A 16,115-nucleotide genomic window follows, 5' to 3' on the forward strand; every position below is an offset into this window, starting at 1 on the left:
AAATACCAGCGTTTGGATAGTAATAACCCTCCATGATACCCATAGTTACAGAAAGTGTACGTGTGTTTGGATAGTCATAACCCTGCATGATACCCATAGTTATAGGTAAGTGTACAAGTGTTTGGATAGTCATAACCCTGCACGATACCCATAGCTACAGACAAGTTTACCAGTGTTTGGAGAATCTTAACCCTGCCTGATACCCATAGTTACAGTCAAGTGTACCAGTGTTTGGAGAATCTTAACCCTGCACGATACCCATAGTTACAGACAAGTGTACCAGTGTTTGGATAGTCATAACCCTGCATGATACCCATAGTTACAGACATGTTTACCAGTGTTTGGAGAATCTTAACCCTGCAAGTTACCCATAGTTACAGACAAGTGTACCAGTGTTTGGAGAATCTTAACCCTGCACGATACCCATAGTTACAGCAGATGTACCAGTGTTTGGATAGCCATAACTTGCATGATACCCATTATACCAGTGTTTGGATAGTCTTAATTCTGCATGAAACCCATAGTTACAGATACCCATAATTACAGACAAGCATACAAGTGCTTAGGTAGTCATAACATTACATGATAACAATAGTTGCAGATAAGTGTACTGTGTTTGGATAGTCATAACATTCCATGATACCCATACTTAAAGACAGGTGTACCAAAGTTTGAATAGTCATAACCCTGCATGAGACCCATAGTTACAGACATGTATAAAAGTATATGGATAGTCATAACCCTGCATAAGTCCCATAATTATAGATAAGTGTACCAGTGTTTGGATAGTAATAACCCTCCATGATACCAATAGTTACAGGCAAGCATACCAGTGGTTGGATAGTCATAACCTCTCAGGATACCCATAGTTATAGGTAAGTGTACCAGTGTTTGGATAATCATAACCCTGCATGATTTAATTTCTCTCCTATTCTTTGTCTTCTTTCATATCTGTTCAGCAAACTGATTGCAAAACAATTGGTAGTTAAATATATTGTTTGTCAAGTGCAATTACATTTATGAAACATTTCGTCTTATTTTAATAACTTCCTGTAGATTGTGTCATCTCAAACAGTGTTATATTAAGTAAAGAGGTAGAAGAAGTAATGTCCCCTGTGTGGGATTTGTGGGAGGTTTATGCCCTATATTCTACAATGCCAGTAAATGATTTACTTTTTAAATGTGGAATTTCAGTGTTGAGTTAGTATGGATATGTTTGGGGGGTTGGGGGCATCCCTCCTTCATGGAAGTAATGGTACTTGGCAAATGTTACCACATCTCAGATGTTTAGGGAACAGTTAAGTTTTCCTGAGTAAGAGGATTGAAGATGTGTGGTATAGGAGTTGGCTGTCAACTTGGATTTCCTGGAGTTGCACTGTGAACAGCAGTTGTTCAATCAGCAATAATTAAGTGATGATAATTTTTGTTTCACTGATCAACAGATGTCTTGTTCAGCAAACAGCTACATTCCTTTAAGAAAATATTTATGTTGTTCGGTAACCCTGTATGGAACTTTTTGTGAATTTTGAACACGAGGTTCTACAACTGCAGCTGTACATGTCTTTGCACTGATTGATGTCCTGAGAACTTTAAATGCACTTTGTCATTGATTCCTGGATCCTGTTCAGTCTCCTTGCCCCCCCCACCAAGCCTCTGAAATTAGAGTACTGGATACATTAGACATTAGACTGAAGTACAAGGCTTCTCACATATGCCATTCTGGGTCACATATTACCTGATACTGGTGTTCTAAGCTGATCAGAAACCTGTGGCTGAATTTCAGATTTGCCTGGTTAGTGGTTTTCCTGATCAGCCTTGATGTTTCTGCCTCATACTAGTATTGATAAATTGAAGATGAAGTTATTCAAAAGAATTTCTTGGGAAGGAGGCTTAAGACTGGCTACAAACATGCATATAAATTTCTCATGACCACAATTATTTAAAAAAAAAATGTATACTTTGAGGAGTTTAGTAAATAATAAATAGTAACAGGTGTCTGGACTCAAACTGCAAATTATGTAGTTCTTAATATTCTCCTTACATTTAAACCTGAACAGAAAACATAGTCTGAAACAGCTGCCCTCATCTTTGTTCTTTTCTCACAGGTTTGCAAAGTACTACCGACTGAAAAACACAGAGTATAGGACTTTCATCAAAGTTTATGGGATTCGCATTGATGTGATTGTCCATGGGCAGGTACTAAGCTTCTGACTTAGTGTTGTCGTTTGCTATAATTAAGATCTGAAAGACTAACTAGGTGAACAGCTCTCTGCCATTTTTAGAACTGTGTAAAGTACTGTTCTTTAATCTTGACTCTTCCCACAGCAGTGTGCATGGGGTAAGCATTCATGACAGTTTTTGCAACTTTTGTTTATCCAGTATTTTACAGAAACAGGACATAATCTAATTATTCTTGTGTGTGTGTGTGTGTGTGTGTGTGTGTGTGTGTGTGTGTGTGTGTGTGTGTGTGTGTGTGTGTGTGTATAATATAATATATATATATATATATATATATATATATATATATATTATACATATTATAAATATGTATGTGTTTCTTATGAAATACTAGAAACAGAACTTAATCTAATAATTTTTGATATACATGTCTTTACATGTTTCTTATGAAGTACTTCATTTCTTTGCAAGTATTTCTCGGCTGTCTCAAACATATATGTATCATTGAAATTAGCATGTTATGAATAGTCATATGGACTTACAGCAAATAAAAATATCACCGCAAGGCTGTCATCTACTCAAACTATCAAGATACCCATTCCCCAATAAAATACCAATTGCAAAGGAAATAAACAATATTGTCTTTCGATCAGTAACAGCAACAACAGCAAAACAACTACTAATATCAGGCATACTTTTCCTATATGGTGATACTGTTAGGGAGAGGGTGTTTCCAGACCTAAGCAGAGTTGTGGTTAATGGAGGAAGCTGGATTCGGGTTATAGCCATGAATACGATAGTGTAGGAGGGTACTCTCGGGACTTGCAAGTCCGTACAGAAATGGAGTTCAGCCTCTAGTAGATGCTGAGGATAACTAGTCCTTATCACTCCAGTAAGTACCACCAGACTCTTTTTTTACCACACTAGACTCAAGTTGTGGCTTGATTTATTTACATCACACAGACACCTTTGGTAAATGAGTAGTGATCTCATTTTCAAATACGTACATATTTAAAGATCATTGATGTCACATGGAAATCAGTGAATTGCAATGGTTTTCTTATGTATGCTTTTCAAGAGAGTACTGGGCCAAATGATCCTAACTTCAATAACGTTACTTTCTATATATTACATGGGGGATATTACATATGTACTGCATTAAAGCCTGATGATACCTAAACTATTTACTTTGTAATGCTAACAGGAATTTTCTTTTTAAGAAAGTACTTTATAAATAAACTCCCAGGCTTGCTGGAAATTAAACTTGGGAGCTTTGTTAGGTAGCAGTGCGGAATTTGTTTCATCAGGTGATGCCTAGAGATAAGTTATCCTCTGTGTGCCCTAGCCCTTTCCTGTTATCCAGAACGATAATGCCTGTTGCCTGTATGCTCTACTTAATCTTCAGTATGGTACTTCTGAGTTCTGTAGAGCAGAGGGTAACTTCTTTATTCTGCTATAGATCTCATATCCAGCGATATTTATGCTCAGCTGTGCTTTTTTTGAAAAAAATTGACTTTACTCTGTCAGGACTAAGCTATGTTTTTCTTCCACATTTTCTGTAGCTGTCAACAAACTCTAAGCTATTTTCTGATTCACAAGTTTTCCTATTATGGCTAGCTAATGAGAGGGATTAAAGAGTAATGAAACCCTTAGGCCTAGCTGAAGCAAGTACTGATTAAGAACAAAAAGTTATTACCCTTCTTCCTTGTAACAGCCTACTTTTTCTACCCTGTCCAAATATTTTGCTAGACTTATCATTTAGATTAATGCCTTTCAAGGCACTATATTTGGTCTGGTGCTTCCAATGTATTTATTTCTGGTAACACAAACAAACTAAAAGCTTAGAAATAGTGCAGAAAATGAGGTATTTAAATTATTTATATACTCATCATCAAAGAAAGACACCTGAGCTTTCAAATAATACCATACAGAAAAGTTCTTTGCAAATAAGACTAATAATTATTTACCAATACTTAAACAGAAATTTATTCCAAAGTATATTTTGAATATTGCATAAATTATATCAGATCATTACTGGATGGGGCTGGCAAAAGGAGGTATTTAAAACATTTTGGACTGGATTAGAATAAATGTAATACAAAACATAAAAAAATTAAACACTGCATACCATACATATTGACATATGAGATCAAAAATGTAGTTACAAGGCATACATCAGAACTTAAAATAAAGGGCGTGGCCAAGGATGAACACAGGATAGCAGCAGATTTCTTCAGCTCCACCAATTTCATTACATTGACAGGAATTAATTACTTAAAAAATTAATTCTTGAAGTAATTTTCTTTCTAAATATGTTTGTTTTATATAGTTCTTGAACTATATCTAAAAAAGAAAGGAAATCTTAATAATATTCCTGTCAGAAATTACTTTGGAAATTTTCCTGTCAGTTTATCAGTCTGAAATGAGTTCCAGTAAGACAAATTCTCAAGACTCCAGCATCAAGAAAGAACTTCAGTCTCTGATAATTATAGTCCAGCAACTTACTGCTAAGATGGATAAAATGGATACTAAAATAGACACTTTCATAGAAAAACTACAAAACAAATAGACTTGTTACATATGGACCTGCAACAACAGAAGATCCAGATGACAGGCATAGAAGAAGCTGTGAATGACATGGAAAATAAAATGCAAGAAGAGGAAATCAACATTGAGTTTCTGCTGAAACAAAATACACATTTACAAACAAAGCTGGATGACCTGGAAAATAGATCTAGGCTTAATAACATTAGGATTTTTGGACTGCCAGAAAATATTGAAGGTAACAATATTACTTCTTTTTTAACAACATGGCTCCCTAAAACTTTAGATTTACCAGAAGCATTCTCTTTTGGTATCGAAAGAGCACATAGATCTATAGCTAATACTAACTCTAACAAAACTATCCTAGATCAGTTATAGTTAGATTTCTATCATCTTTGATAAAGAGATGGTTCTTAAATCTGCTTGGGCTAAAGCTCCTGTTAAGTTTAATGAGACAACTGTGCATTTTGACAATGACTATTCTTCCATGGTAATTGCTAAAAGAAACGTTTTTCTGCCACTAATAAGGGAGCTTAAAAAAGCACAGTTTAAAACATACCTTCTGTTTCCTGCCAAGCTTAAAATCTTCCTTCCTGATGGTCCTAAGGTCTTGATGATTTAGACTCTGCTTTACTGTTTGTCAAAGAAAAAGGATTTTGGATAAAATAGAAGAAATGGAATGGGCTAGTTCTTCATTAAAGAGATTGGCAACTGAAGCTTCCTGGAAGACTTCAGAGAAGAAGAAGAGACTAAAAACAAATGATTTGTTATATGTTTTTTCTCTCTCATCATTTTAGTTCATTATTAATCTTTTTGAATATAGTTCCTGCATTTCCAGAAAGCCACAAATATTTTGGAAAAGATTTAATCAAAGTTATTCTCTATGTGCAAAGAAATGTTTTGTTTCCTAACCAGTCAAAATGCCTGAGGATTTAATGGCAGGCTGTGACTCGATTTGTTTTTCTTTCTGAAAAAAGTAAGGTTAGTAATTTGATACATTTTTTATCTTTATCTTTTTTTTCCTTCTTCTTTTATTATTTTCTTTGTTTAAACAATGACATTCTATTTAGATTATGTAGTGGGTAAAGGGTGGGGAGGGCAGGAGAGAACAGTAATGAAAATATCATTAATAGAATAATAACATATTTATTTCTTGTAAAAGTTTATAAGTTCTTCAAATGCTATTTCTAATTATACTTTCTTGATTATACTGCTTATGCTTGTTTGTAAATAATCTGTCATGCTTTAACTAATAATAATCAGAACTAAATAAGAGTAAATAATATGTTTTATTTTTAACTCTATTAATATAAACAGTAAGTAACATTCCATTGTATATACTTCTTACAGCTTTCTCTTACATTGCTTGTTTGTATAATCTGTCATGCTTTAACTAATAATAATCAGAACTAAATAAGAGTAAATAATATGTTTTATTTTTAACTCTATTAATATAAACAGTAAGTAACATTCCATTGTATATACTTCTTACAGCTTTCTCTTATTTTTTTATTTCTGCCTCACTCCCTTTTATTTTCTACTCTCTTTTTCTTTTCTTTATTAATATATAGAAATGCTTTTGACTGTGTGGGCACAGTGAATAATAGGATTTGTATGAAAATTGAGTTGGGAGAAGAATGCTGAGTTTTATTGCTTGTTGGTAATTTTGAGTTTAATTTCACTTGCATAGAGGCTGTGATGATCTGTGGAATACATTGTGGAGGTTCTGTCATGTTTAGATGCATTTACACTGCTAAATGAATGTTTGTCACTAGTTTTAATAAGTTTCCGCCAAAATGTTAAGAGAGACAATCTGGGATGTGGGCTGTCTTATGCACAATGTCCTTGAGTTACCTCAGAATCTTCAAATCACAGAATTCTCACAGAGAAACTGAAAGCAGTTAGTATAAACATTGACAAGGTTATCACACTGACACACCACAGATTCAGGAAAAATACTCTGTTCATAAAATATGTCAGTTATAATGAGTTTAAATGATGTAGTTTCTTGTAGTAAGTAAATGTCTTATTTTAGAAGGCATAAAAATGAAACATTTATTTAAATGTTTTTGAAAATCTACTTAACAGCAGCATAATAATCTGTGTTAAAAATTTGTGTTCCAAACATATACTTTACTATAACTCATTTAATTCATCTGATTGACAAACATAAATAATCTTATAACTCTATTCTGGAAGAAATGTCATGTGATATATTTTAAAGCAGTAGGTTAGCATGATTGTAAAATCTGGTTACCAATATGTGTTTGCTGTGCATTATTTTGTATAAAGCAGACAGATTTATTCTAGGGACAGCAAGTAGGATAGTGCTCTACAAAGACACAACTCAGTGAGATCAGATATATATATATATATATGTGTGTGTGTGTGTGTGTGTGTGTGTGTGTGTGTGTGTGTGTGTGTGTGTGTGTATGTATGTGTGTGTGTGTGTGTGTGAGAGAGTGTGATGGCTTTTTTTCTGAGAATCTGCATAACTATCCAATATGATTTATAATAATTTCTATGAATACAATATTTTACTCTATTGACAAAATGAATGTTTGCCACAAGTTTTAATAAGTTTCCCGCCAAAATGTTAAGGGAGACAATCTGGGATGTGGGCTGTCTCATGCACAGTGTCCATGAGTTTCCTCAGAAGCTTCGCTCACAGAATTTTCACAGAGAAACTGAAAGCAGTTAGTATAAACATTGACAAGGTTATCACACTGACACACCACAGATTCAGGAAAATACTCTATTCATAAAATGTGTCAGTTATGATGAGTTTAGATGATGTAGTTTCTTGTAGCAAGTAAATATCTTATTTTAGAAGGCATAGAAAATGAAACATTTATTTAAATGTTTTTGAAAATCTACTTAACAGTAGCATAATAATCTGTGTTAAAACTTGTGTCCCAAACATATACTTTACTATAACTCATTTAATTCATCTGATTGACAAGCATAAATAATCTTATAACTCTATTCTGGAAGAAATGTCATGTGATATATTTTAAAGCAGTAGGTTAGCATGATTGTAAAATCTGGTTACTAATATGTGTTTGCTGTGCATTATTTTGTATAAAGCAGACAGATTTATTCTAGGGACAGCAAGTAGGATAGTGCTCTACAAAGACACAACTCAGTGAGATCAGATATATATATATATATATATATATATATATATATATATATATATATATATATATATATATATGTATGTGTGTGTGTGTGTGTGTGTGTGTGTGTATGTGTGTATGTGTGTATATATGTGTATGTATATATGTATGTGTGTGTGTGTGTGTGTGTGTGTGTGTGTGTGTGTGTGTGTGGGTATGTGTGTGTGTATATATGTGTGTGTATATGTATGTGTGTGTGTCTGTGTTTATGTGTGTGATGGCGTTTTTTTTTAGGTAATAACGCAGGTGTTTCTGAGAATCTGCATAACTATGCAATATGATTTATAATAATTTTATGAATACAATATTTTACTCTATTGACAATAATGAGTTTAAGTAAATGCTCATATACAAACAATTCAAGATTTTTGGAAGCTGTTGATAGAATTCACATGACAGAAAATAGATGCATCTTAATGCATGTAATGTCTGAATCATATTAGCCAAAGTTTTTGATTTAAATGAATGTTAGAACATAATTTTCTCTCCTCTTGATTTCTAACATTAAGATTATTTGAATGCTATTAGAATACAAGTGTTATATATTACATAGATCTATATAATAGTATGAACAGTTTTTAAAAAAAAAAAAAAAAGTTTATTTTAGTTTATATGATGCTGTTTTACCAAATGTGTAGTTTTGTCTTGATAGATAATTGAATTGAAAACTGTTAACCTCAGTTAAATATAACTAGTATTAAATTGATAAGGTGGTAGCTGAGGTACTGCTGCTTAGGGTAGGGGTTAACTTGAGTAGTAAATACTGCTCTAAGTTGGAGTTTTCAACTCAGGCGGATGCAAGGTTTAATCCTTACATTATTTTCACTTGTTCATTGTTATATGTATATAGTTTTGACATCCACAATATATTTTGTACACTCATTGTCACTACAAACAAAATTGAATCCTATACAAAATCCCATAAGAGATTTAATAAATACAGCTATATTTAAAGGTACACCTAAAAGAGGAGATGTAACATTATTTATCTTGTTATTTGTTATTTCGATCATAAGATTCTTGAGTTTTAAAAATGCCAAATGACATCTTTAAAAGGAATTTCTTTAAACATTAATGGATTGAATAATCCGTGTAAAAGGGCAAGCCTAATAAGATACATTAATCTACACAAGGCCAATCTAGTCTTCCTGCAAGAAACCCATCTCTTGAAAAAGATATTGATAAACTAGCCACTAATAAGTATACAGTATTGGTTAGTTCAGAGCACACTCAGAAAAAGAGGAGTGGCTATTTTATGGAATAAAAGTATGCCCATTCCTAAAACCATTAAGTCTTATCAGGATGACAAAGGAATATTTTGTATGGTTACAATACAAATTAATGGGAAGACTTACACTTTAATTAATGTATATTGGATACCTGGAATTGGTATTAATACAGTGAAACATCATATTGATAAGATCATATCATTCTCTGTAGGGATATTATTTTAGCTGGTGATTTTAATTGTATACTACATGAAAGTGATACTACCACTATAAAGAAAAGAAGAATTACATCTAATGCAAAACATTTAAATGATTTTGCTAATTCTTATCATTTGAATGATATTAATAATCAGATAGAGTCAAAATCATTACCATACACCTTTTTTTCTAACAGATACAAAACTTATTCAAAAATAGATAGGGTCTTTATTTCTAACCAGATGGTAACAGATTTAATTAATTCCAAAATCATTTCATGTCCTATATCTGATCATAACTCAATTGTTTTTGAATTCATGATAAAAATACTCATAATGTTCAGATCAAAAGGATACCAGCATACTTAACTCAGCTAAAAGACTATAAAGAATATATACTTTCAGAAGTACAACATTTTCTAGACATAAATAATACTCCTGAAGTCTCCATTGTCTATGTTTGGGATGCCTTAAAATCATATCTATATGGACAAAGTATCAGATGGTATAATAACAAAAGGAAATCTTGGGATAAGGAATTGTTAGATATTCAAAGTAAACTAGACTCTTATAAACATAATAATAAAGAAAATATTATGGACAAGAAAGTTATTGAAGAAATAAACAAACTAAATGAGAAATACAAAGAAATTTTAACTCATAAAGTTAAAATAACTTTAGAGAAATACAAGTTTTTGTCTTATTCAATAAGCCCCAAATACTTACATAGACTTAAAAATAAAACAAAAGATTGAATAAACAAAACCATATCAAAGAAATCTTTTCTCTAAGGAAAAGAAGAATGTTTCTAGTATACCAGAAATACTAGATGAATTTAGAAATCACTTTCACAAGATTAACCATAACAACATTAACATGGAACCTAAAGATAAAATAAAGGAGTTTATAACCACAAACATGAATAAAAGCTTGATAAACAACAGATTAAACTATTGGACAAGAGTATTTCATATACAGAAGTTATTACACAAATAAATAAGCTTAAATCAAACAAAGCACCGGGTAATGATGGTATTATACCAGAGATATATAAAATCCTTTCTAAAACTACATATTCATTAATACATAAGGTTTTATTCTGGCCCAAACTGAGTTAATAACCCCCATCTTGGCAATATACATTTATTTCACCAATTTTAAAACCTAATAAAGATCCAACTAGATGTTCTTCATATCGACCCATCTCATTACTTAATGTTGATTATAAAATGTTTATGAGTATTTTTGCTGATAGATTGAAGACAATTATCCCGGCATTATAGACATAGATCAGACGGGCTTCATTGTAAATAGAAATACTTTTGATAATATAAGAAGAACTTTAACATTAATTGATTTTGCAAATAGGAAAAAGAAAGATTTAACACTTATTAGTCTTGATATAGGTTCAGCATTTGATTCAGTAAGTTGGGACTATCTGTTTACCTTACTGAAATGCACAAATTTCTCTGATGCATTTGTAAATTTAATTGAGCATTTATACAAAGGAACGCTGGCTTATATTAAGGTAGGAACATATGTTTCACAAAAATACCCATTCTTAAAGGTACAAAGCAAGGATGTCCACTTTCTCCACTATTATTCACTTTAGTAATGGAGCCTTGGGCTAATTTGATTAGAAACAGTACTGACATAGAGGGTTTTGAAATAGAAGAAAATACAACATCAAAAATTCAACTTTTTGCAGATGATGTTCTAATTACATCAGCAGGATGTAATTCTTCTATGCAGTCTTTATTTGATAAAATGATGAATTTTAAAAGTATTTCTGGTTTAATATTCAATGAAGAAAAAACTAAAATACTACCTATATATACACGAAAAAAACTCTCATTAGTGATTTTACTAAATATGTACCCAACTCAGGTCAGATAACTTATTTAGGTATAATACTATCTAAAGATATTAAATCTATTATATATAATAACTATAATACCTGTTTTCTTAATATACAAAATCTTTTAATACCTGGAATAATATGTTTTTACTATGGAGGAGAGAGTTACAGTTATTAAAATTATAATATTCCGCAAGATTTTATACTTAATACAATCAATAATACTTTCACCTACAAAAATAACTATCAAGAAACTGAATACACTAATGTTAAATTTCTTATGGGCACCTAATAGACCTAGGATTGCATTAAAGAAACATACTAATAGCTGGTCGCAAGGGGTATTTCTTTTCCAGACTTTAATTTATATATTATCTCTTCTATTATAAAAGTTATTACTTTATTAATAGATCGGTCATATGTCGCAAAATGGAAAGATTATTGGGAGCTAATTAGTATGCACTTCATGAAAATCTCCTTAACACATAAAAATATGATTATAAATAACTCCATGTTGTGGTTGCTAAAGGCATTTTGTACTTCACCTATTACACCTAAACATATGGTCTGTTACCCATTAAATATTATTATTAGTTATCGTAACTTTATATTCATGCACCCTAAATATAGGGAATGGAATTTTATTGTATTCCCTATAATTTATACTCAGGGTATGCTTATGTCATCTACTTCTGAAGGAGCTCATTTAGCTATAGATAATAATCTAAAGTACTGGTATCAGCTGATATCTGATAATAAAGTTAAAAATCTAGATTTCTTAAAACAAGAATTTGATCTAAGAGAAACTTGCTGGTTAGAGGTTCAGATCTTTAGACAACATCTCATTGATAGAATAGATCTAATGTCTATAACAGTTAAAGAATCTATTCCAAAACTGATTGATTACTTGATAATAAATTTACAGCATAAAGTTTCTGATAAAGGTAAACTTTCATATATACATAAAATTATCAGACAAGAAACTTTTTACAATGTAGATTCATACTGGAATTATTTCACCTCTATTAATGGGGACCCACCAACTCAACAAGATAAACAATATATATTGGAATCTGCTTATAGAACTACATCTTCCATTGTCTGGAGACTTTATACATGGAAATTTTTACATAGATCTTTTATACACCTTTGATGATGAATAAAATTAATAATAAAGATAATCTATGTAAGAGATGTAATGTAGAAATTAATGCTGACTGGGCTCATATGTTTTATGACTGTATGAAGTTGAAAGAATACTGGAAGTCAATTAATGAATTTTGCAGGCTCTTTTACAGATAATTTCATTATTTCTAAGTCTCTTATATTATTCAACACACCTGTACCTCAATGTGTTAAAAAGATTAAGCTTCCCTTGTTATGGTCTATCCTAGCAGTGGCTAGGAAAATAATAACTAGAAATTGGATTTCAGATACACCTCCTTCGTTCAATGAATTTAAAAATGTTATGAATATAATGTGTCATATGGAAATAAGCACAATTAGAATGAGAACAACTAGAAAAACATCACATTTTATTGTATGGGATAATTTACAAAATTTGTTAAAAAATTCTAATTTCGATAGCACAGTATTTTAGTTTAATTAATTGATCTGATTGTAGTGGATGTCTTTGTAAATACTTTAGTTGTTATGTTGAATATTATAATAATACCTATTTTTAATTATTTGTATAAAATTGTTATGATATTTCTCTTATATGTTAAAACAATAAACTTGTTTTGAAAAAAAAAAAAGAACTTAAAATAAAGAAAAACATACTAGATAAAATATAAACAAACACACAGCAATAATACTGTCTATTAACATCAAATTATAAGACAAATTGGAATAAATATATTAAATTGTTAGCCCAATAAGCAAGGAAGATTCATAGCACACTACCAACATAAAACAAAATATATTCCTAGGTTATATCAGCAGAGAGCAAAGCAAAAGAAGAATACAGTGATCTACTTATGAATAGACATTCCATTTAGGATCTGGCAAAGTTTCATAATCAGATGATCTACAGTTCAGAAAGAATTTTGAAGTCACTGGGCTAGATTCAGAAACAGTTGTTCTCAGTGTAAGTGACCACTTATATTGATAGCAGATCTTTTGGAATGTGACCCCTTGTGAAACCTATGCATAGATAGGCCTTACACCAAATTAAGTTAGAGTAAGTAAGGAATACTAGGAGAGCAATTAGAGGAAAGAAAATACTTCCACAAGAAAAGCTGTCAGAAGCTTCAAATGTAAATTTGTATTCTTTAATACAACAGATCCACGAAAAACACTTTATAGACCAAGAAACTTTGGGCTATTTGGAAAAAGAAGTGACTAAGTTAGTGCAAAAATATAATGAACAAAATCTAGAGGCCTGAAAGGTATAAAAAAGAAATATGGACATGGGAAAGAAAGAGAGATTTGATATGGTGCAATATTTATGCAAAGGAGAAAGCCAAATTAATCAAAACAAAAAAGGCAGCCCCAAAGATATTTGAAGAGAAATACAGGCAAAGGCATCCAGATATGGAAAATTTCACAATAAAAAAATAAGATCACAAGACAGAACACAGAACAGAAAATTAGTCAAGTAGAAGTAAAAAAAAAAAGAAGCTGAAGTTATGGAATACTTGTGAAGTTAAGAATTTAGTGTAGAAAGTCTTCTTCTTCTTTCGGCTTTTCCCGGTTAGGGGTTGCTACAGCGGATCACCTGTCCGCTCGTGATTGGCAGTGGAGTTTTACAGTGTCGAGTTGCCAGCCCGGCGCCCAACCTTCCACAGAAGGCACACACACACAAGCACTCTCACCTAGGGCCAATTTAGAGTGTCCAATCCACCTACTGCATGTCCTTGGGATGTGGGAGGAAACTGGAGCACCCGGAGGAAACTCACGCAACCACAGGGAGGACATGCAGACTCCGCACAGAAGGCACCCCAGCCGAGGATTGAACCGGAGAACTTAGTGTAGAAAGTCTAACACAAGATATATCACAGCATGATAGAACAACATGTCCCCAACGTAAGGAGAAACAGGAGGAACAGGAGACATCTGAAGAAGAAATATGGACATGGGAAGAAAAAGAGATTTAATATGGTGCAATATTTATGCAAAGGAGAAAGCAAAGCTAATCAATACAAAAACAGCAGCACCAAATATATTTAAAGAGAAATAAAAACAAAGGTGTCCAGACATGTAAAATTTTACAATACAAAAAATAAGAAAACAGAGAAAAAGTAGAAAAGAGGATTAGTAATGAACAAGTTAAAGAAGTAGAAACTGAGGTTATGGATTACCTGTGAAGTGAAGGATTTAGTGTAGAAAATTAACTCTGATAATATAACAGCAAGATAGAACAATGGACACCCAAATTAAGGAGAAACCAGTGGAGTGGGAAGCATCTGATCAATTGGCATATAAAGATACTTTGGAACCTTCCACAGCAAACAACACAAATGTTCAGCTGAGTTGCACAGGAAGGGAAAGAACAGCAAACTGGCAACTCTGGCACAGTCAGTGTCGTGGAGTGGATAGGCCAGTGAGTTCCCATATGAAAGCACAACAGATGACACAGGATGAAACTAAAGAGAAAGGTGCACAGAAAGATGCTGTGAAACTTTCTATAGAATGCCTGCAGGAAATGAAGAACAAAGAATGTGCCCTCAATTTGGAAGAAAATGATCTAAGAGAAGAGTTGCTTTATTTAATAGAGTTAGACAGACATATTAAGATCAATGAAAGAAATAGACTACAGAAGGTTAATAAAACCCCAAAAGTTAGAAGTCTGATAAAACAAATGAACACAGCAATTGGGACTGTCCATAGAAATTTGTGCAATATAACAAAAGTAAATAGGATATATTACTGTGTAGCTAAATTAATAATAGATACAAGTTTACCACAAGAACACAAGATAATAAGGGAAAGGAAGGGGAAAAATCGAATGCCATCATGGAAGTACTGAATAGAGAAAACTATAAAGCAAATAAGAGAAGTAACACTGTTAGAAGTGTATAGAAGAGGAAACAGATCAACAAAAACACTCAGAAAGTTAGATGTGATAAAAGCAACATGCAGTATTATAACAGATCAGGATCAGTACACTATCTTAAATAATAAATGAAAAACATCAGCAAAGGCAGAAAAACTTAGAAGATATGTAGATAAATATAAAGGAAAATTACAAAATAAGTAATTTATTGATGACCCAAAAAAATATTGAGAATTGGGAAACAAGGCAAAAGGAATTGAAACACCACCAAAAAAGAAGAAATAGATACATTTTGGAGAAATATCTATGAAGATCCTGTGGAACATAACAAAGATGCTAAATGGATAGAAAAAGTAAAAGAAAGAATAAGAAGTTCAAATGTACAGGGTATGAAATGGGATGAAGTAATGGCCAGAGAGAGTGAAACAAAGTAAAGAAACTGGAAAACCCCAAGCCCAGATGCAGTACCTAACGTCTAGCTAAAATAATTATCATCTTTGCATGAAGATATAGCCATGAATAAGAACTATTTATATACACACCCAGAACAGACACCAGTCTGGTTAACAAGAAAAAATATGCTCCTACTTAAGAGCCAGCCTGCAAGCTGTCCTAAAAACTATATACCAATAACTTACATTCTGATGAAGTATAAATTGCACACTGGAATTGATGCTAACAGAGTTTATAGCCATTTAGAAGAAAACTCAATCAAAGCAAAAGAACAAAAGGGTAGTAAAAGAAAGTCATATGGAACAAACATCATTTGCTGTAAAATAAAGTCATAATGGTGAACTGTAAAAAAGGGAAGACTCTAAGTGTGGCATAGATAAACTACATAAAAGCATCTGACAGTATCTCACATTCACAGATAAAAGGCTGCTTAAAAATATATACGATACACCTCACACAGATCAATTACATTACAGTGAC

General features: G+C 32.1%; 1 protein-coding gene across 1 annotated transcript in view; it reads left to right on the forward strand.

Moving 5' to 3' along the window:
• Positions 1 to 16,115, forward strand: part of LOC122799533 (P2X purinoceptor 2-like) — a 591,133-nt gene that overhangs the window by 465,211 nt on the left and 109,807 nt on the right. Inside the window, exon 9 of the mRNA XM_044068662.1 lies at positions 2,106 to 2,196. Within this exon, the coding sequence (XP_043924597.1) occupies positions 2,106 to 2,196 (91 nt within the window). The remainder of the gene's footprint in view (positions 1 to 2,105; positions 2,197 to 16,115) is intronic.

This window comes from Protopterus annectens, chromosome 4.part0, assembly GCF_019279795.1.
Source record: "Protopterus annectens isolate FY-2018-M chromosome 4.part0, PAN1.0, whole genome shotgun sequence".
In the NCBI taxonomy this organism is placed as follows: Eukaryota; Metazoa; Chordata; order Ceratodontiformes; family Protopteridae; genus Protopterus; species Protopterus annectens.